Genomic DNA, 21,437 nt, shown 5'->3' with positions numbered 1-21,437 from the left:
GACCTTAGTGGTTATCGTATCCCATGGTCCACTTTAAAGACGAAGAAACTGAGGCCAAGAAAATGCAGTCATTCTTTACTGGTAGGGCTGGGCCTAGATACCAGGTCCGCCGACTTGCAGACCGTGTCGGAAGGGTCACTAGTTCTTTTAAAAATAATCACTGCTGCTTTAATAGCATCAGCACCTGTTGTTTTAGCTTCCGCAAGGGAGAAGCTATTAATTTCTCCTTCATCAAAGCCGCATTTCTGGTCTGTCTGAACCTTGTTTTCCTCTTCACTGCAGCTGTCTGCACCCGTAAGGCCAAATGTTGAACAGAGGCACCTTTCTGCTTAAATCCAGTAAATCGCCACGCCCAAATATGGAAAGAAAAAATTCGACACAGATCATCTAGACACTGGCCAAATTTATAATGCTTTCACCGAAGTCTCTTCATTCCACCTGGTGGAGGCCTGGAGCCCACCGGGCGCAGCCCCAGGCATGCGAACGCTTTCACACACACGTCCACGCTTGTGGCCCGTGACCAGCCGTGGCCAGCACGCGAGCTGCTGGAAGCTGAGACAGACACTTAATCTGAGCGGCAACTTCACCCTCTGTAAAATGGGAAGTGATTATAATCCTTCGCGAGGGAAGTCTTGAGAATCGGATGGAAGGACGAGGATCTTCAATAAGCAAGTGCGGTTTGCTTTTATTACGGTTACTGCTGTTCCTGCGTTAGCAAGGCCCAGTTTGTTTGAGCTGCGTTCCTTCCCGCGCGGCCCGCCGCCCCACCGGCGTCGGAAGGTGAAGGGCTCCGGGCGTCTCGGGGCGTACCCGGGAGGAGGGAAGCCCGCGCTAGCGCGCATGCGCGCCCGGGGAGCCGCCGGCCCCTAATAAGAACGCCGTGCAGCGCCGCGGCGAGCCCAGTCGGAGCTGGCTTGGTGCCGGGCGCCGTGAGCGTGCGGGCGGCTGCCGCCCTCGGCTTCTTCCGTAGCCCGGAGGACCGAAACTTCCGTGGGAGGCTCCCATCGGTGCGCGCCCCTCCCGAGGGAAGCGGCGCCCAGCGGGAGAGGGAGAGCTGGACGGAGGCTGCCGGGCGCCCGTGGGAGCGAGCTGCAGCGGGAGAGGCGGAGCGGGGGAGCCGGGGGCGAGCCGCCCGCCTGGACCCGCGCCCAGCAGCAGCCGCGGCCGCCGCCGCCAGCCAGGCAGGCTCCCGGGACCGCGGCGGGGGCGCGCCGGGCCGTCGCCCACGTCCTGGACGCCGGCGTGCGCCGGGAGGATCGGCCGTCCGCCCCGCGGAGGGCAGCGCTGCCCGGGCGGCGCGGCCGGAGCCATGCGGACCGAGTTCGGGGCTGGGGAGCCTGAGCGCGGCCGGCCGCTGCACTTGCTGCCCGGAGCCCTGCGCGCGCTGCCACCTTTCTGGGCCCCTTCTCGCCGCCCGAGAGGGCAGTAAAGGAGCGGAGCCGCTTCCCGACTTGCGCGCGGGACCACGAGGCCGGACCTCCGCGGCAACGACCTGGCTTCAGGTCGGCGGCGGGAGTGAGCGTCCCCTCGGGGATGCGTGCGGAGGCTCCCGTCGCGGGTGAAGCCTCCGGGGGCTGCGGGCCGGCGGCTCCGGGGCCCCTCTGACTCTGCGCCCAGAGCGTTCCATCAGCGAGGGCTCGCTCTCAAGGCAGCACGCCCGGGGACCGGCGAGCGGCCTCCCGCCCCGGCCGAGGGAGGGATGGCTTAGGACCCCTGCCCCAGCAGCCCGGCGTCGTCGGCGCCTGGACGTCGCGGCAGAGGACGAGAGGCCCGCTCGGGGAGCGCCGCGGCAGGCGTCCCAGTCCCGGCCGCCGCAGCACCGGGAGCCTGGTCGTCGGGGCCGCGACTTCCCGGAGACAGCTCTGCGCCGTCTGGAGCCTCGCCGCCCGCGCGCAGGGTGGTGCCATGTGGGGCGGACGCCGCTCGCCCGCCGCCTCCCCTCGGAACGCCGCTTCGCTCCTGCAGCTGCTGCTGGCCGCGCTCCTGGCGGCGGGGGCGCGGGCCAGCGGCGAGTACTGCCACGGCTGGCTGGACGCGCAGGGCGTCTGGCGCATCGGCTTCCAGTGCCCCGAGCGCTTCGACGGCGGCGACGCCACCATCTGCTGCGGCAGCTGCGCGCTGCGCTACTGCTGCTCCAGCGCCGAGGCGCGCCTGGACCAGGGCGGCTGCGACAACGACCGCCAGCAGGGCGCCGGCGAGCCTGGCCGGGCGGACAAAGACGGCCCAGACGGCTCGGCAGGTAGGGCGGGCGGGTCGGAGCGCGAGAGGGGAGGAAGGTTGGCTTTGCCCGCGCGGCATGGGCCCGGGAGCCCGGAGACCCGAGAGGAGTTAGGGGCGATGGAATTTCAGAAAAGGGCTTGGACCAGGAGGGGGCGGGGGGCGGGGGGGGGGTCTGCATCCTGGAGCAGCTCTTTACTTGTGCTAAGCTTCACTGCCCTGAGCCTCAGTTTCCCTATCTGCCCCCTAAAGAACAGCTTGGCTTGGATTTTCAGAAGCAAACCACAAACATAAGGCAGCGTGGGGCGCAGACAGCCACGCGTTCTTCCTGGCCGGGGACCTCTGAAACCCTCCCCCATGCCCCCTGTCTCCATAGGTCTAACTTCTAGTAAGAGTGAGTGTCTTGGTGGGACCCCGGGAAACGGTGAGGGCGCGACCGCAGCGAGAGGTTTGGCGAGGGCCCTTGGTCCGTAGAGGCTCCGCAGAAGGCAGGCAGCTCCTCAGGGCTTTCCTGTGGGTGATGCACTTTAACAGACCGGGGAATTCTAATCCTCTGGAACACTTGGCTGCACGGCCCGGGCCTCTCTGGTTTCTGGACAGTTCTCTTTACCACGTCAGACTTAGTAGCTGTGATATTAAAACCGTGCCCAAGCTTGCTCTTCGTGGCTTTGTTTTTTTCAAATGAATAGTTTTTTTTCAAGTTGCCGAAGAGAGAGCACACATCCACAAACGAATTTGATGAGTTCCACTTCCTCCATTCTTCAGAAACCTTCCAGACCACCTCCCTTGAGGGTCTCCGCCCACGAACCGGAGGGAGGATTTAGCACCAGGGTAGAGGTGGAGGTCAGATGGCAAACACAGAATGGACGTCTCCTCCCTTTTCTGCAGTTGGTTATGTTGAGGACTTTTTAGCAGCGCCCTGAGCCGGGGTTTAAGCTACCTGAGCTTTGTTTGGCACTGAGTGGCACCTGTGTTTCCAGAACCGTCTCCTGGGCCTGGTAAGAGGCAGCTCTCTTCAGTGCTGTTCCCTTTGCAGTCAAGCATTTTATTAGCAAGCTACTCCTCTTGTCCCGCTGCCTTGAATCTGAAGAGCGGAGAACGGAGGGTAGTTCCAGAAAAGGTGCCATCTTAAAGCTCCAGCTCACTGTTGCAGGGCGTGTGACTGGGGAAGAAACCCTTGAGAAACGAGCCAAAGACGGAACTGCTGCCTTGATGTATCTGCTAAGTTGGGCTCATGAGTGATCTCTAAAAAGTTGGGTTGAGGGGCGCCCGGGGGGCTCAGTCGGTTAAGCATCCGACTTCGTCCCAGGTCATGATCTCACACTTTCTGGGTTCCAGCCCCGCATCGGGCTCTGTGCTGACAGCTCAGAGCCTGGAGCCTGCTTTGGATTCCGTGTCTCCCTCTGTCTCTGCCCCAGCTTGCGCTCTGTCTCTCTCTCTCTCTCTCTCTCTCTCAAAAATAAGCAAACATTAAAAAAAAAGTTTAGAAAAAAAAGTTGGGTTGACTTTGGACAGACCAGAAGGCGGCTAGCTTCTTGTGAGGTGGACGCCTCCTTCACTCTTTTAAATCCTTTTTCCTAAACATTCTGTTCCCCTGACTTCTCTTCTGCAGTCAAAACGGTCAACATGCCTAATCAGGCTATGCCCAGGGTTTATGGGAGCACTGCGTTCTTTACCTCTGTGTGGTTATTTACACCCCCATGAAAAATCCTGGAAGGAAAACAATTCTTTCTCCCCAAAACTCATTCTGTGGACTTACACTGAACTCAGCTAGTTTCTGCTGTGATGTCTGGAGTTTTTTTTTTTTTTTTTTTGCTTCTATTTGTTTACATCCCAATAACCCATTTAGGGCTGGTACCCTAATTTAGAGAATGAGATAATTATAACGTGCATACGGAAAAGCCCAGCGTCCACTGCTTTGGTCCGTCATAGCTGGGCTGAAGAGATCATGCTGTTAGAACAGCACCCTCATCTGAAAACCCTCTGCGCTGCAAACTCTGTAGCAAGTGTTTCTACCTGCTGCCGGGGCGCGACATTAATACAGTGTTCAGCACTGAAGGTTTAGGAAGTCTTCAGAGGTCAGCCTTTGGGACTTACCTATAGAGTATGTTTTACTTAACAAGGCATTATTCCTCCAGGACTCCGTGTAGCAGTGTCTTCTAATAACACTGACTTGAGGAGTCTCAGAGCTGGGCTTCTTCCCAAGTGCTGCCCTGCACCCCTGTGCTCTAGGCTTTGCCGAGACCAGCGAGCCCTAGTCCCTGTCCTTACGTAGTTTCCAATCGAAAAGCCAAGGCGACAGGCAGGAGCCCATCAGAAAACAGATTCTCGGTGACACGGGATAGAATTCCAAAGTGGCTCTGAAGCACCGTGCAGCCTCCTGTCTCCCGATTCTCCGTGCCTGGCAGCCTGCGTCTAGCTTCTGAGAGTCCTGGAGTGCCATCCCCAGAGCTTCCAAAAGATTGTTCTCAGTACAACAGTGTAAAAATGGAACTCGCTGCCAACTTGAGGAAGGCTTTTTATTTCCCGCTTGTACGTTATTTTTCAGAAGAAAGCTTACTCGTTAAATACGACGCACGCTGCTCCACGGTCTGCAGGCTTTCCCTGGAGTTCTTCATACAGAACCCAGTGTTGTTAACTGCGGGTGTAACTGCCCTACTCCAGCCACCCTGGCCCTGCCTGGGTCCCTTCTTGATCATGGGGGCTGCCCTTCTCCCTGGAACAGATGTCCTGTTGCTCCCAACATTTGTTCTGTTCGGTACCTTGTTTCGTGCTGACCTGCACGTGGCTGGAATAGCTTCCCTTTATTGCGAGTCACGTCACCTTTCCACCATCCACTGCCCACGGGGGGGGGGGGGGGCCACGGCCCAAGGACCAGCCCTCAGCGAGGCAAGTGTGTGTGGTGGTTTTTTGTATTTTGTTTTTCGTTCTTTTTTTACCCTTCTTTGATGACCCCTGTGCCTTGTGTTACAGATTTGGAAACGGCTGTGGCTAGACCCAAGTTTTTGATTTACTTGCCTGTGAAAAAAATAACAGCTCAAGAAGGGCAAGAGAAGTCTGCAAAGAACATAGCTTCCGGGGTGTGTGTGTGTGGGGGGGGGGAACCACTCAAATAATTTAATTCATTTCTTTTTTAAAAATATTAAAAAACTTTTTTTTAAATGTTTATTTTTGAGAGAGAGAGAGAGAGACAGAGTGCGAGCAGGGGAGGGGCAGAGTGAGAGAGTGGGAGACCCTCCGAGCCATCAGCACAGAGCCCGACGCAGGGCTCGAACTCACAAACCCTACAGGATCATGACCTGAGCTGAAGTCAGACACTCAACTGACTGAGCCACCCCCAGAAATTTAATTCATTTCTATGCAGATCCGACAAGTATCTGTTAGGGCAGACTTGAGTTCAGGCAGTTCAGTTACTGTAGGAATTTTAGAAGTCTCAAAACATTCAATTCATATTTTTGCTAAATTGGACATTCGTCTCAGTGTTGCAGTTGGTGAGCCTCAGCTGTGAACGTTAACAGTTTTGCTTTGGGGGCCGGTCCACCTACAGGGCCCTACCGCCCTCCCTGCGTACTTGATGAGGGGCCAGGCATCCTGTGGGCCGCTAGAAAGTAGAGACTGGCCCAGCCTGGGTCCTTCGGTTCCGGGTATGGGCGTGGCGCACTTACTCCAAGCGCTGATCTTTTACTGCGTTCTTACAGTAAACGATGATCCGTTTTTTTATCCTTCAGTCCCCATCTACGTACCGTTCCTCATCGTTGGGTCCGTCTTCGTCGCCTTCATCATCTTGGGGTCACTGGTGGCAGCGTGTTGCTGCAGGTGTCTCCGGCCAAAGCAGGAGCCCCAGCAGAGCCGCGCCCCCGGAGGGAGCCGCCTGATGGAGACCATCCCCATGATCCCCAGTGCCAGCACCTCGCGAGGGTCGTCCTCCCGCCAGTCCAGCACGGCTGCCAGCTCCAGCTCCAGTGCCAACTCGGGGGCCCGGGCTCCCCCAACGAGGTCACAGACCAACTGTTGCTTGCCCGAGGGGACCATGAACAACGTGTATGTCAACATGCCCACAAATTTCTCCGTGCTGAACTGTCAGCAGGCCACCCAGATCGTGCCCCATCAAGGGCAGTTCCTGCACCCCCCCTATGTGGGGTACGCGGTGCAGCACGACTCGGGGCCTATGACTCCTGTGCCCCCCTTCCTGGACAGCCTGCAGACGGGCTACCGGAAGATCCAAGCCCCCTTCCCCCACACCAACAGCGAGCAGAAGATGTACCCAGCTGTGACCGTGTAGCTCGGGGTGCCCGCCGGGTTCCTGCACGGGTCAGGAGCCACGGGGAAGCCGGGGATGCGGGAAGAATTCTCTAAGTGGAAGTCCACCCGTGTGGCTGGTGTGGACGGCCCGATTCTCTTGGATGGCTTCGTTTGCCCCCAGCCCTATGAAAACGTCTCTTTCCACGTTAGCCTTTCTGGATGTGGTTTCGTCCCGGTGCGTGATTGATTTATGACGGGGGGAAAAAAAGCATCATCTGGAGATGCCCGTGTTGTTGCCCGTGGTTGTGTGACAGACACTTGAGGCCGTAAGGGCCCTTGAGGTACGACTGCCGGAAGGATTTTGTGAACGGACAGCTTGAGGGTTTCTGTTGTATCCTTGCGATTATTTCTTTTTTGTTTCTTACTGTCCAAGATCGGAATACCTGTTTCCTCCCTTTTACCTGGGTAAGAGTTTTATAAGCATCCAAGGTTCAGGGGAAGATGTAAAGACAGAATTATTATAAAAGGAGATCCAGTTCGAACTCCCTGAGCTGGGTCCTTGATCTCAGTGTTTCACAGGCACATCTTAATTTCATTGTAAAAAGATAGATATATTTTGTCTATTTTTGTGCTTTTTTTTTTTTTTTTTTTTTTTGGTCTATTTTGTGCTTTTTTACCTTGTGTAGAGATCTTATTACAAAGTGATTTTCTACATTAAAAAGAGACTGAAAGAAATTGTATAGTTACTTAACTAATGAGATTTCAGAACTCTGGGACTATTTCAATCTTTTAAGTAGCGGGTGGTGTAGTAATACAACCGTTCATCTCATTCCTGATCGTATCATCTAATTTTCTGACTGTATAGTGACATCTGAGAAGACGTAATTAGATGTGTTTACATTGAAATCATAAGTTGCCACCTGCTACTTCTCCAAGTGAGTTGGAATTTTACTGTGTGGTATGGCTTGGCATTTTGTTCTATTCGGTTTTCGGATCCCCATGTCTATATGGTACCGGGTGCGGGTAGTTACTGTTATAAATGAAGATCAGCATTTCTGCCTAGATCTGATAAAACATTTTCTTGTTTTCCTATAAAAATTCAAAGAAATGCTTTACAACGATACTTAGTATAACTTCTCAGCCATAATCTGAGACTTGGGATGAAATTTAAACCACAAATACAATATACTTTGCAAATCATGAGGCTTTTCATACTCTTGTTATCAGAATGGCTTATTTTTCAGGCGGGGGGGGGGGGGGACTACTGAGTCAAGAGAAAAGCTTTTCAAAGAGATCTTGCCTTTCTTCCCTCACAGTTAGTTTTTGTTTTCCTCTCTCTTGTAGTCCTCAACAAGCACTGTATTCATTACTAATGTTCTGAGTTATGAAATTCAAGTGAATCTGTACTGTTTGCTTAAAAGAAGTAAGTTTAAGTATGTGCAATTGTATTTCCATCTGCTGGCACAACCAAGATTTGCAATTAAACAAACCATTTGTAAGGTATGGTCTTTCACACATTTATATTTATATCGATAGTTTATATATCCAATTATCCATCCATTTTCTGTCTACCCTATTTTTTGCTCAGCTCTCTCTCTGTTCTCTCTCGCTCTCTCTCTCTCATGACTGAATGATATAAAACCATTGTTGGCAATCGGTATCCACGAAGATGCTCAAAATTTTTTAATAACAAAGGCAGGGGAATCCTTTTACTTATTAATAAATATTTTATGGTATGAATTCCAAGGGAGTTGGGTTTTTTTTTCATTTTTGTTTTACTTGGTAACCCTTCGGATGGTCTTTTAAACTTGTTAATGTGATAAAACTGCTAAAAATTATAAAGAATTGCTTTCTAGAACCAAGAGCGTACCTTTAAAAGTAATGTCTTGGAAGTTTCTATGTACGTTCTGTGAGTATTGACACAAAAGAGAGTCTTTGGGATTACGATATCATCAGGTTCATGTATGTTCCACACACTGTCTTTGATGGAGGATTCTGGGTTATCTAAGAAGTAAACTTCCTAGAAGCTTGGAGGTGAAAAGGACCTCAGAGATCACTCAGCCTAGGGATTGGCAAACTTTTTTTTTTTTTTTTTTCCGGGAAAGAGCCAGAGAGTAAATACTTTAGGCTTTGCACACCAGATGGTCTGTACCAACTATTCAACTCTGCCACTATCACACAACAGCAGAGGGGTATGGCTGTGTTCCAAAAAACCTCACTGATGGACACCGACATTTGAATTTCATACAATTTTCACATGTCACAAAATACTTGATTTTTTTTTTTTTTCTCAATAACTTCAAAGTGTAAAAACCATTCTCAACTTTCGGGCCGTAAAAATGAGGCAGTGGGCTAGGTTTGGCCATTGGTCTTAGCTCACCAACCCCTAATCTAGTCCATCCCTACCTGATGCAGGAAGGAGTCCCTTCATGACATTTTTAACAGGCTTTTTTTTTTAAACATACAGTGCCAGCTTCTCTAAAATTGTGTAACTTTTCCTTCCTTTCTATGTAGTACTAAATATGATTAAAGCAAAAATGCGCTTTAATAAATGAAATGAGTTCTTAGTGCTGTGTGGTCTTCTCCCAAATATAAATAATATCACTGGACGCACCCTCAGATCTTTTCAATTTTGATAAAAACTAGAGACGTTTACTGTCAAAGTAAGAGGTTCAGATACCTGGTTTAAGGATACCTTCCTTACTGGCATGAAATCGGAATCTGTAAGGTATAATTTGCACCCAGTAGAACTATTTTAAAGTTGTGCTGGGGGAAAAAAAAAAAAGAAGCAGTTACAGATAGGAAAATAGTTTGCTGCTGTACATTTTCTTCTGTATGTAAACCTTCAGCATTGAGTCATGATGGCTCTGGGGACTGTATCCCTGTATCCCTCTGTGTGGGAAGGTCAGACCCTCTGATTGTAAGGAGGAAGAAATGAACCAGCTCTTTCTGTCCATTGGAGGGCCAGGAAACGACTCATCTCCTAGCATTCCTGCTATAGCTGGAAAAGTTACAATTTAACAATAATGTCAACATCCAGAGCGGCTAGAAGACCGTTGAGACGAATGCAAGTGGGTTTGGCATATTTCCTCGGCCGTGCTCCCCGCTTCAGGCTAGCGCTTCACTTCTGATTACGATCCTAGATGCTTGACTAATATTTCATAGGGTGAATTTACCTTGAGCTCTTTTTTTTGTCAGGCTTGCACAACTTCGTGAATTCTATGATCTTTTCTCCTTATTTTGATACAAATTAGAATTTAAGTTTCCATCAGAAGTATTTCCTGGGGAAACCTTGAAAATTGGAACAAAGCTGGGGAGGAAAAGTCAGGGCGGATGTCCCCAAATGGACTGGACCCAGGGGAGAAAAATTAAAGTGGTGCTAACAGTTGGGGCAGGGAAGGGTTTGGCCCCTGCCTCGTGACAGCACTCGCACATACTCCTGGATTGTGGTAAAGCCTCTGTTTCCCGCAAATTCACATTATGTCTGCCACGCGCGTCTTCGCCGTGAGTCACTCAAGTCATTTAAATGAATACACAGAATGCTAGCTTTTAGTTGCTTAATTAAGCCTTTTAAGTGCTTAAAAGGAATGCGCTTGTTTCTGTTTAAGGGACTTCAGAATCAAGACTTCCCACTAACTTAGCCCGGGCCTCCTCCAGGCCCAATCGCAGCCTTAGGATGTACAATGTGTATTCGCCCGCACTGTCCACCGCAGGCCTCCACTCGAGGTCTGTGCTTGGCGAAGCTTGGCGCAGTTTGGGGAGAGGGGTTACGACGGGCGGGCCCAGACATCGGACGAACCCTGTCAGTCATCAGGACGGAAAACAAGCAGCCCAGGAACCGGGCCGGCCCTACTAGATCTTGCTGCGTTGTCGCTAAGTAAACAATGTAACGGCTGAGGGGACTTTCTAGGATTTTAAAACATGCGATCACTTCCCCGTTCTGCTGATTTCCCTTGCCTCTTGAGTAGGACACAAGGAAAGCGCGTGAGCAAGCCGTATGATCTCGAGTGGAGGAAGCTCAAGGCAGGGGGTGGTGGTGGCTGTGGCTTTGACAACCCAGGGAAGTGTGTGGGCTCCCCGGGGCCTGCCCAGGGAAGGGCCTGGGAGCCCGGGGAGTGGGTCTGAACTTTTAGACCCAACTTTTAGAATTTTTATTATTTTTTTTATTATTTTTATTTTTCAATATATGAAATTTATCGTCAAATTGGTTTCCATACAACACCCAGTGCTCATCCCAACAGGTGCCCTCCTCAATACCCATCACCCACCCTCCCCTCCCTCCCACCCCCCATCAACCCTGTTTGTTCTCAGTTTTGTTTTTTTTTTTCAACGTTTATTTATTTTTGGGACAGAGAGAGACAGAGCATGAACGGGGGAGGGGCAGAGAGAGAGGGAGACACAGAATCGGAAACAGGCTCCAGGCTCCGAGCCATCAGCCCAGAGCCTGACGCGGGGCTGGAACTCCCGGACCGCGAGATCGTGACCTGGCTGAAGTCGGACGCTTAACCGACTGAGCCACCCAGGCGCCCCTATTCTCAGTTTTTAAGAGTGAGAGCCCCTTTCCTTTTTAAAAGGAGCAGCCTAAATATTGCCAGGAGGAATAAATCATGCATACAAATGAGAACACCATTTCTCATCAGTCAACCTTAATCCAACTTTTCTTTTCCTTCTTATTTGGTAGAGCCCTGAGGACATTTCCACCCTGCTACCCCTCACCCTTTCTCTCTGTTTTGTTGTTGTTGTTGTTGTTGTTGTTTTTAAGAGCCGGAGATCAGCTATTTTCATTCAGCCCATTCATTCCAAGATACTTACACAGAAAATTTCTTTGCCCTCTGAAATGTTTTTCTTAATTGAAAACATGCATGTTACTGTGCTTCAAGTGCCTTGAAGAGGTTGAGTCAGTGAGAGATGGCAAAGGGTTAGAAATTATTACCTCTTTTCCTGAAAATTGAAGATGGGCTAGGTAAACAGTTCTTACGTAGTGCATGATTTGCCCTGGATTTTCTTTGCCCTCTGTTCTTCTTGGATAGAATCCTTTATCAGTGAAAATGGAAGAATAAACCCCTAGGGACACGGTTACTCCTGTCCAAGATGTTCAGTATTTTTGACTATTCACTATAACCCCACAGCAACCAGGACAGAATAACTTTGAGATAAAATTACAGTTTTATGGAGGGAGGTGGCTGTGTGGGGTCATTGTGCCTTTCACAGTTTAAAGCTTCAGAATGCCTCCGACATTTACACCCCCAATCGAAGGAACTGGACTGAAGTCAAGAATAGGAAGTTTAAGGGCACCTGGGTGGCTCAGTCAGTTAAGCAACCGACTCTTGATTTCGGCTCAGGCCATGATCTTACGGTTTGTGGATGGAACCCCAAGTCGGTCTCCACATGACAGCACGGAGCCTGCTTAGGACTCTCTCCCCCTCTCTCTGTCCCTCCTGCACTTTCTCTCTCTCTCTCTCAAAATACATAAATTAAAAAAAATAAGAAAGCTTTTAAACGAGGGATGATAAAAGGGGTAAACAGTTTATGATGGCAGCCTTAAGATTGATTTCAGACATCAAACTTGCATCTTGGTTTCAACCATCCTGAAATGTAGGTCTTTTCATTTAGAAAAATCATAGGTTACACAAGACATTATTTACTGAGGAGACATAACAGCTGTAGAAGACTGATTGCCATCTGTAACATGTATATAAAATTACCACGTGTGTATACATATGTGTACAGAATGATCACAGGAAAATCTGAAACAGAAATAACTTATTATGTGAGGCTATCTCATCCAAGACTCTGTTCTCAATTCTTGACTGATTTTTTTTAAACTGGAGCTGGTTTGCAGCGCTCAGCTTTCCTTGTCTCAGCCAGAACTGGTTCTGTCCAACTTCCTCTGGAGTCGGACGGACCTACGTTAGAATCCACCTCTAACACCAATGGTGAGCGTTCACATCTCTGAGCTCAAGCGTGCCTTCTGGAACAGGGGATCCACCACACCCACCTCCTAGGGTCGGTGCGGAGATAAAGAATATAACATAGTGGCATCTACGAGGTGTTCATAATACACATATAATTTAATTTCTTTTCAGATATTTTCAACCTGCCTGATACAAAGAAATACATAATGTATATTGACAAAATATGTCAACTACAGAGAGAGAGATAGATGGAACGTTAGAACTATGTTAGATTTTCCTTATTTTTGTTTCAATAACCAGTTTTACCTGGGTTAGTCTATATTTCTAATGTTTTTAGGTTGCCCAAGAGACGTGCACAGAACTGGCTTTCTCTGAGCCTTGAATCAGTACTGTTCTCTGTAATGCCCTAAGCGGCCTGTCTTAGTTCTCTGTGCTGTTGCTTTGTAAATTCACAGGCTTTCTCTCCTCCCTATATGTCTGCTGTGTTTAGCTACACCTACAGAACATTTCTAGTCTGCCAGTTGGCATCTCTCTGTACCAACTGGGGTCCAGTCAGGAACACAGATTGAATCATTTTAATTTTCCACTGAATTATAACCGACACGCAGCAAAGGACACAAATCTTAAATGTACAACTCAATAAACTCTCATCAAGGTCGAGACAGAATCCTGTCGAGAGTTCCCCTCAAGGGGAAGGGCTCCTCTGATCTCTATCACCATACGTTAGCTTTGCCTGGTTTTGAACTTCGTAAAATGGAATCACACGCTTCCCTCCCTCACTGTTATGACTGATGTCCCAGTTCCTTTTCATCGCTGGGTAGTATTTCATCATATAGAAATACCATCCGTACACTGTATTTATCCACTCTACTGTTGACAGACATTTGGGTTACTCTCCATTTGGGGCGGTTAGGAACATTTTAAAGGTGTTTTGGTGAACATGAGCCCTCAGCCCTCTTGTGTGGAGTTTCAGAACAGGAAGTGCTGTGTCATAGGAGATATATGGATGTTTGCCTTAGTAGATATGACCAGTGTCATACCAGTTATTTTTAACAGAGAATTTGTGAAAGGAATTGGTTAAACAGGTGCTAGGGAACTGAAAGAGCAAAAGGGGAAACTGAGGCAATGCGGAGCTGATGATTGCCTGAGGCAGTTACTATCCCTAAGGCCAAAGGAGCAAAGGGAAGAAGTTGGGGGTATTAGAATCCAGGGCTTGAAGGAAGGGCCCTGTCCGCTCAGAGAGGCAGCACTTGCTGACCGGTACCCCCGGGGACACAATGCAGCCCATTCTGGGAATGCCAGTTAAAAAAATGTTTTTTTAATATTTATTTATGAGAGACAGAGAGAGATACATCACGAGCAAGAGAAGGACCGAGAGAGGGAGACACAGAATCCGAAGTAGGCTCCACGCTCCAAGCTGTCAGCACAGAGCCCAACATGGGGCTCGAACCCATGAACCATAAGATCATGACCTGACCTGAAGCTGGGTGCTTAACTGACTGAGCCACCCAGATGCCCCAGGAAATGCCAATTTTTTTTTTTTTAAAGCTGGAAACTGGTGGTGTATCTGTGGTCACAGACAAGGCAGTGGACGGGCAGGTCTTTGCCCTTCTGCTCCCCCAACCTTTCAGGCTCCCTCTAGCACCCCCTGTTGGCAGAGCCTAGTATGACCAGCGGGCAAAGGGTAAGGGGTGCGGCTGCCCCCCAGAGCATCGCATGGCAGCATTGGAAGGGAGGGGGCAGAAGTCAGTAACCGGCATCTTTCAAGCTGACACTACGCCTTGTAGCTGAATGACTCTTAGGATTTTCCTCATCTTTCTGACATGGATGTTGCAAATGTATTCATCCACTTAGGACAGCTGTGTATCAAGTCGGTGACTGAACTCAGAGTACTTCATACGTCTCATTTCAAGGCAAAAATAGAAACTAAACGTTCCATGGGAGTTGGGTTTAACAGTGTTCCCTGGACAGCTGCATTTCTGGGGACTTTGCAGTCGTCTTTTTGCACGGTCCTTTGAAGTCAAGGATGGGCTTGGGAGGAGGTGGGAGTTGTTTTCGAATCCCTCTTCCATCCCTGACAAGTAGGTAACAAGTCAGGAAACCTCATGGAACCTCAGTTGGCTAAAATGAGACTCATCGTGTCATCCACTCACAGGGCAGTTGTGCAGATTAAGTGACATAATGCGACAGGGCCGGCCACCTCAGCTTTCTCCCGAGGTGGTGTTGGTTCTGTAGGCTGCTTTCCAGAAGCTCTGGTTTTATGTAAGTAAGGTTTTTGGGTTAAATTTTAAACTATCTTTAAAACCTCATCTAGGGGCGCCTGGGTGGCTCAGTTGGTTAAGTGTCTGACTTCAGCTTAGGTCATGATTTCACAGTTCATGGGTTCGAACCCCGTGTCAGACTCTGGGCTGACAGCTCGGAGCCTGGAGCCTGCTTCGGATTCTGTGTCTCCCTCTCTCTCTGCCCGTCCCCCGCCCCCCCCCCCCCCACCACTCATGCTCTGTCTCTCTCAAAAAAAATGAATAAACATTAAAAAAAAAATAAAAAAAAAAACCCACCTCATCTAGCCACATTCTACTGGGATCCTTTGTCGTTCCTCTGTTTTTCATGTCATCCAATAACCCTGAGAGACTGGGCTGTAAGAACTGAGAGCAGTAGAGATTAGGGAGAGGACAGCGCTGCTCTCTGCTCCTTGCATACATGCTGGGTGTAATTCCTCTTTGTTCCCTGTTCCCACAGCACTTGCTGGTACCCTTGTGTCATGCTGCCCGGGGCCATGTTGAATTGTGTACATGTCCCCTTAGCGAGTTTCTCAAGGATAGAAACCAAGACGTCTACAGCTCTAAATGAGTCCTCAGCACCCAGCACAATGCCTGCATACAATGCACATGCTGTTAACACTTGGGGAGGTAGAAAAAATATTTGGCCATAAAGATGTTAAGTATTTCAAAAGGAATTGAATGAGCTGAATCCTCCTTAGGCCAAGGCAATGCCCTACTTCTTGAAAAGGAGCATCCAATATAACTTGACTTTATTTGGAGTGGCACACAGATTCTTCTTTGCTTACAAAAAATTTCAAATGGCCATTCAGTTAACAATACCGGAGACAGAATAGAATGTTGGTCCTGTTGGCTTTGTTCTTGGACCCATGGTGACCTCTGTGAGAATGATATTTGCAGCTTCTGTCTAGACTTTTGTCCCAGGTTGACTCGAAATATTGGGTCCAACATAACTACGTGAGGATGGCAAAAGTTTGAAATCACTGGAGTCATCTTAAAACCATTTCTCCTGACAATAAATTGGAAGGCGGAGAGTAATCTGGGGTGATCACTCTTCGTTTATTTTTTATTAGTTTTCATGTTCTTTTTTTTTTTTAAGTCAGTACAATACCTCTGTATTAATTTTAAGAAATTGTATGTCTAATGGAAGATGTACTGGGACACAAAGTTCCTTTGTTGACTATCTAAGGATCAGTATTTGTTCAGCAGTCTTTTACTGAGAAGTGTCAGAAACTCATCTGATTCACTGACTTCTCTTTTTCACAACGTGGTTATATAAACACTGTGCTCGACCAATGGTATTGAAGCCCACATCCATCTCTACGATTACTAGAAAATGAGTCAGAACTGTGTTAGAACGTCACGGCTGTAAGCCACTTTGGAGGGCACTGTAGGCGGTGGTGGTCGATGCGTGTCAGTGGCCTTTGGTTTGCTGTAGAGGGAGGAGCCCCACTTGGACATCGTCCACAGAGCACGTGACTTCTGAAAGGCACGCGTCTCTCCCCACACGTTAGGCTTGCTGAAGTCACTCCTAGATCTCCATCTTCCAGCCTCCAGAACTATGAGAAATAAATATCCGTCGCTTCTAAGCCCCCCCAGTCGATGGTAGTTTTGCTGTAGCAGCCCAACCTAAGACACCATCTATGCTGCAGAACCCGGTGTCGGATTATACGTTCTTTTGTTTACGGTCCGTCTCTCCCACTGGGACGTCAGCTCCGTGGGGCTGGGACTCGGTGCGGTTCTCCACTGCGTCTCGACACACCCTCCACCTGTGTTGGGAAACGGCTCGGATTCCGAAGGGCCGTGAGAAAGGGCGTCGGAGAGCCCTCCCAGCTGCAGCTGCCTGGGATGGGCAGAGTTCAAGATCATTAGCCGGCCTCGCTTGGTGTCAGCCAGGGCAGGAGTACACCTGCACTGGGCCGCCCAGGGCTCTCCCACCTCCGCCGGCCGCTGGGGGCCCTTCTTTGGGAGCGGGGGCCTCGGCCTCTTGGCAGTAAAGTCCCCGGGTTCCCAAACGTCCGGCTGTCGGGTCAGGTGGGCCGGTAGAGCCCTGCCAACATCTCCCTTTAGCACACACGGTTGCCCGCTTTTCTCTCGTGTCCTCGCGTGAGAAGTGCGTCGAGCCCTCGTGCCCTTCCCGTGGCATCGTCTCCCCTGCTTTGCTACGTTCCCAAGTTTGAGAAGGGATTTTCTTCTTTAGCGTTCATGTCTGTCTGTGTCCGCTCCATCTTCTCCCGCAGAGCTGAGGGGCGCGCGTGATCGCGCATGCGTGAGCTTCGCGCACACAGGCCCAGGGGCCTCGTGCACGTGCGAGTGGGTCTCCCTCGGGCAGGGGGCGTGTGGGGCACCCTCAGCTCCCAGCTCCTGGGCACCCGCCGTCAGCAGCCAGCCCATGGGGGCCCTTCACCGCGTCGACCGGACGGTGAGATTCCGTTAAAACATTCTCCAGCCCAAGTATTAAAGAAACTCACTTAGAGGTGGTTTCTTTTACCGCTGCGTAAGGGTCTCCCCAAGCCCCACTATTCTCCCCTCCATGCAGTTTTTTTTTTTTAATTTTTTTTTCAACGTTTTTTATTTATTTTTGGGACAGAGAGAGACAGAGCATGAACGGGGGAGGGGCAGAGAGAGAGGGAGACACAGAATCGGAAACAGGCTCCAGGCTCTGAGCCATCAGCCCAGAGCCCGACGCGGGGCTCGAACTCACAGACCGCGAGATCGTGACCTGGCTGAAGTCGGACGCTTAACCGACCGTGCCACCCAGGCGCCCCTCCATGCAGTTTTAAATGCAATAGTGAACCGAATCCAAGGGCTACTCCTGCAGCCATCTTTGGAGGTAATTTGCAGGCAGCTTGCTTAAGGACACCGGGAAGGGGGGAGAAATGACATTAACAGCTTTGCTCGTGACTAAAGGGCTGTTCTACTTCGGCTCACAGCAGCTACTCACCCCCCGCCCCCACTCAAGGCTATTTGGAAAGCAACGGTGACAACCACGGGGGCCCCCAGCCACGGGCAAGGTGTGTTAGGTCAGCACAAGAGTTTTAAGTCAGATGAGACTTAAGATGCGCACAACCGCTATTTTGAAAGTCGGGAGAAAAATCCGTAAGGTTCTTGGCAGTTAGACTATTTCAAATCAAAACACATTTTCTTTAGAGCTGCGAGAGAGTACAGGTAGCATTCAATGCCAACAAGGCTAATAGCAATTACATAGAAACCGCTGGGACAGACCCTGCCCATTCAGGGCTCAGCCAAAGTCGTGGCGCTGAGGGCCCCTGTGCACCTTGCTTTCGGCCTCCATCGCTCTGCAATCTAAAGTCAAGGACAGTGCGGTGCCAGAAGAGGCCAACAGTTGAAGGCGGAGTTTGGGGCCCACCCGCAAGAACCGTGAGTCGTTTTATTTTCGCGTATGGCCTACTTTCGATAAGTGAAAGCCTAATGATGGTGAACTGGACCGTGTTTGTTTGGTGCTTCTCGCCTTGGCACGTGCTCCTTCTGGGAAAAGATAAAGTCCCAGACCGCATCCACAGTCCCCGTTACGACAACGGCTTGTCTTTTCAACAGTTGCTGGCAAGTTCCCTTGAAAGACGCATGCGTGGAACAGAACGTAGGCAGAAAGAGAAAGATGAGAGGCTGGAGTGGGCTTCTGTCATGTGCCCTGCTGCTTTGATACACGTTTCAATCCCTCGCGTTCTATACGTCTCTTACACAAACATGTTGAAAATAAATAGAATCTGAATGATTTTTCAAAGTGGCCTGAGTCTTTTTCAGAGGGAAAACTATGCCAAAGAGTAGTGCTGTAGGCAGAAATGTAGGGTCTGGAAACTGTCTTCAGCTGCTAATGGCCTCTTAATGATGCAAGTTTCTTCTGGTGAGCGCAAGTGAGGGATGGCATTTCAAAAAAAAAAAAAAAAAAAAAAAAAAAAAAAATCGCCGTAGCAGCAAAGGCAGATTTTGTAGAACCAACCAAGCGCACACGGCAAAGGTTTGGAATGGAACACTTTGCTATTGATCGTATTAAACCATTTTCAGTTTTGCGTGATTTACGAAAAATAAGGCTGGGCCTGTGTAGAGCAGGCCATTCTGGCCAGAGCTCTGCCTGGAATGAGGCCCAGCCTCCTGTCCCTGCCCAAGCCTGGGAATGTGGCCACCAAGGTCGTGACTGGCCAAACTCAGTTCTAACAAAACTATCTGGGAGGAATCGGAGGCAACTGTGGGGATCTGTAGTAAATCTGAAGTGGGCAGGTAGGAGATTTTGGAGTTCCAGACTTAAGCCTCTGCAGGCTTTGTGGCCTTTCTGTCCTCCGCCCCCAGAGTCTGTCCTCCGCCCCCAGTCTGTCCTCACTGCATATGAGTCAAGTGCAGAGCTGCCCAAACAGAGCCAGGCAGGCAGGCGATGAACCAGAGCCTGAGGCTGGTTTCCAGGGAGGAAGGCCCCTGTCTCCATGCTTCCAAGGTCAATGTCTGGGCCCTCTAGCTCCCACTTTACCCCAGGTTCAGTGTGGCCTCTGCTGTGTGACTTGTGCATCGCAGGGAACCCCAAGGTCGTGGATGCTTACCTAAACGTGGCTTGGTGAGCCTACAGGGAACGGGCAGGTGTCTCCTTACTCTCCTTAAAATAATATAAGGGAGAAAAAACTTCCTTCTACCCTCTTAGGTTCTGTGGCTGGCCTAAGAATTTAGCTGACACAAGACAGACTAACAGGAGAAAAGCATACCCATTTATTTAGTATTTTTACGTGTATATGGGAATCTTCAGAAGAAAACTGAAGACCCCAAGAAGCCTTTAGGCCCAGACGCTTATATACCTTTTACACAAAGAAAGATAAATTGTGGGGATGTGACTGGACAAAGAGGCTTGCAGTGTAGGGGCAGTAGACAGGGAAACCAACATATGGGGGGAGCCAGTGGAAGGTCGGGGTTATTCTAGGAGGTTTGTTTGTACAGATCCATTCCGGCGTCGACCCCCAGTCCCCAGTGATAAGAACATTCTTCTCCTCCCAGTGCAGGGAGGCTACCTTTCTCATTGGCGATGCTGTGACCTGTCTTTGGGTAGATGGGGGAGATCACAGAGCCCTTCCTGCACCTGCTGTTTCTCGATGGCCTTCAGCTCAAATAGTCAAGGTGCCAAGGCGGCATGCTTTGGGACGGCGTGTTCAACGACGGGGTTGTAATTTCATGCTTGACAACAGACTTTGAACGTTTCACACCTCAGTTTGCAGGGAAACTGAGATAAACCAAGGAAAGTACAGGAATGGATGGGAGAAGTCCCTCTATGTACAATTCTCTCCATTGTGTGATCAGTCCAAACTCCGTGTGGCCTCTTGGACCCTCTTCTCATCAAAGGGACCTGGACTCACAGAGCTCACGTTAATCTACAATTCAGATTCTTCTGTGCTCCTGCCATAGAACAGGGTTTCCTTGACCATCAGCTCTCGAGGCAGAACATATACATCGCCCGCACCTGCAGACAAAACCTCTGTGTTATTGTCCCAAGTCCCTATGGCAGTAACTGCTTATTAGTGGAAGAGAAAATTCCAAAATAAATCACGGCCCAATCATTTACTTTAACAAAAGATTTATTTGAAACAGGTTTGTGCAGACATATACCAGTCAACAGGATTGATCAAAGCCACAAATCACTACATTTTCCAAAACCTCTAAAAATACAAGTAAATGCCCTTCATTTGTATTCACTCCAGGAGGGAACCCGGCTCGGCTATAATGTGCTGCTGTAATTTAACAACCAGAGGACATTAATAGGACGTGAAAATGGTAACACTTCTAGAGGGAGGGAACAAAAAAAACCCATACTCCACAGACGCGCTCGCTACTCTGCTGGGAGCCAATTAAACGTGCCCCCACAGCCCCGCTTCCCTCTGTATAACCAGATTAAAACCTCCCTGTCGCAAACAATATTTAGGCAATCTGAGCACAGATGTGACAGCAGACAGGAGGGCACGTGGCTTTGCTTGCATGAAAAAGACACCACAAGGATGCTACATTCAAACAGCAATTCAGGGACCTGCAGGAACGATGATGCACGGGCAGGCTGTAGACCCGGCTGCTCCTGGCAGGCCCGGGGATGGGAGGGTGGGGGGGAGGGCGCCACCCCTGCAGCTGGCTGGGTGGCAGCTGGTAGCAAGGCCCCTGCAGAGGGAGGCCTCTGGGGAAGCAGCGGGGGTGCTTCTGAACTCAGCGATCATTGGTAACATGGGAGAAGGAAGGTGGAGGAATGCACGTGTCAGCACACACGCTGATTTTATTAATGAAAAACCCGGAAAGTATCTACCGGTGCAGGGACCTTGTGGGAAGGAGAGAAACCCTATGACAGGCAGATTTTCTTTTTCCATTTTGAAATCGGTGCTCGATGAGCCACCTGTAGTTGCTTGGCGACCTTTAGGGAGATGACTGAATCGAATCCCATTGGAGGTGGGTTCACATCCTCACCTTCAGGCTTTCCGCCTCCTTCTGGCCCCTTCTCTGCCACACAGAAGAGCTTGCCTATAAAAGGCCCTTGATCAGCTCTCTTGACCCCTCAGTTTCCTGGGCAGGGTTATTTGGATAGTGCTGTTACCTCAACTTTCTTCTTCCTTTTTCTGTCATAAATCAAAGCCACCTGACACGTAGTTCCTGACTTTTAAAAGGAACAGGTCTCCTTTCTTTCTTTAGCCAGGTCAGAAGAAATGCCGATGGGCTAATCTTGTGAGTGTGTTTTTCTTGGTCTGGAGCCTGAGAGAAAGAGCAGAGTGGATGTCTCTAAGGCAACTAGGGCAAGAGATTGTCATTG

At 49.8% G+C, this 21,437-nt stretch overlaps 2 protein-coding genes across 3 annotated transcripts in view; one reads left to right on the top strand and one right to left on the bottom strand.

Annotated features, from left to right (window-relative positions):
* Positions 1 to 21,437, bottom strand: part of LOC125172019 (phospholipid-transporting ATPase IB) — a 647,472-nt gene that overhangs the window by 12,182 nt on the left and 613,853 nt on the right. Inside the window, exon 38 of one of the 2 annotated variants that reach the window (XM_047869436.1) lies at positions 19,392 to 20,111. The exons of the other annotated variant lie outside the window; for it this stretch is intronic. The gene's annotated coding sequence lies outside the window, so the exon portion shown is untranslated. Of the gene's footprint in view, positions 1 to 19,391; positions 20,112 to 21,437 lie in introns of those variants that run through there. 2 annotated transcript variants of the gene reach the window in all.
* On the top strand, positions 1,905 to 8,199 carry SHISA2 (shisa family member 2). Its single transcript, XM_047869529.1, has 2 exons — positions 1,905 to 2,239; positions 5,946 to 8,199. The coding sequence occupies exons 1-2, from the start codon at positions 1,906 to 1,908 to the stop codon at positions 6,497 to 6,499; spliced, it is 888 nt and encodes a 295-aa protein (XP_047725485.1). The 5' UTR covers position 1,905; the 3' UTR covers positions 6,500 to 8,199.

Source organism: Prionailurus viverrinus, chromosome A1 (assembly GCF_022837055.1).
Source record: "Prionailurus viverrinus isolate Anna chromosome A1, UM_Priviv_1.0, whole genome shotgun sequence".
NCBI lineage: Eukaryota > Metazoa > Chordata > Mammalia > Carnivora > Felidae > Prionailurus > Prionailurus viverrinus.
Note: the sequence above shows the minus strand (reverse complement) of the source record. Positions and strands in the feature narration are given on the sequence as shown.

Coding starts and splice junctions, on each gene's coding strand:
- SHISA2 (XM_047869529.1), top strand. CDS start 1,906: ATGTGGGGCGGACGCCGCTCGCCCGCCGCCTCCCCTCGGAACGCCGCT. Junction 2,240..5,945: donor CGGCCCAGACGGCTCGGCAG/GTAGGGCGGGCG, acceptor TTTATCCTTCAG/TCCCCATCTACGTACCGTTC.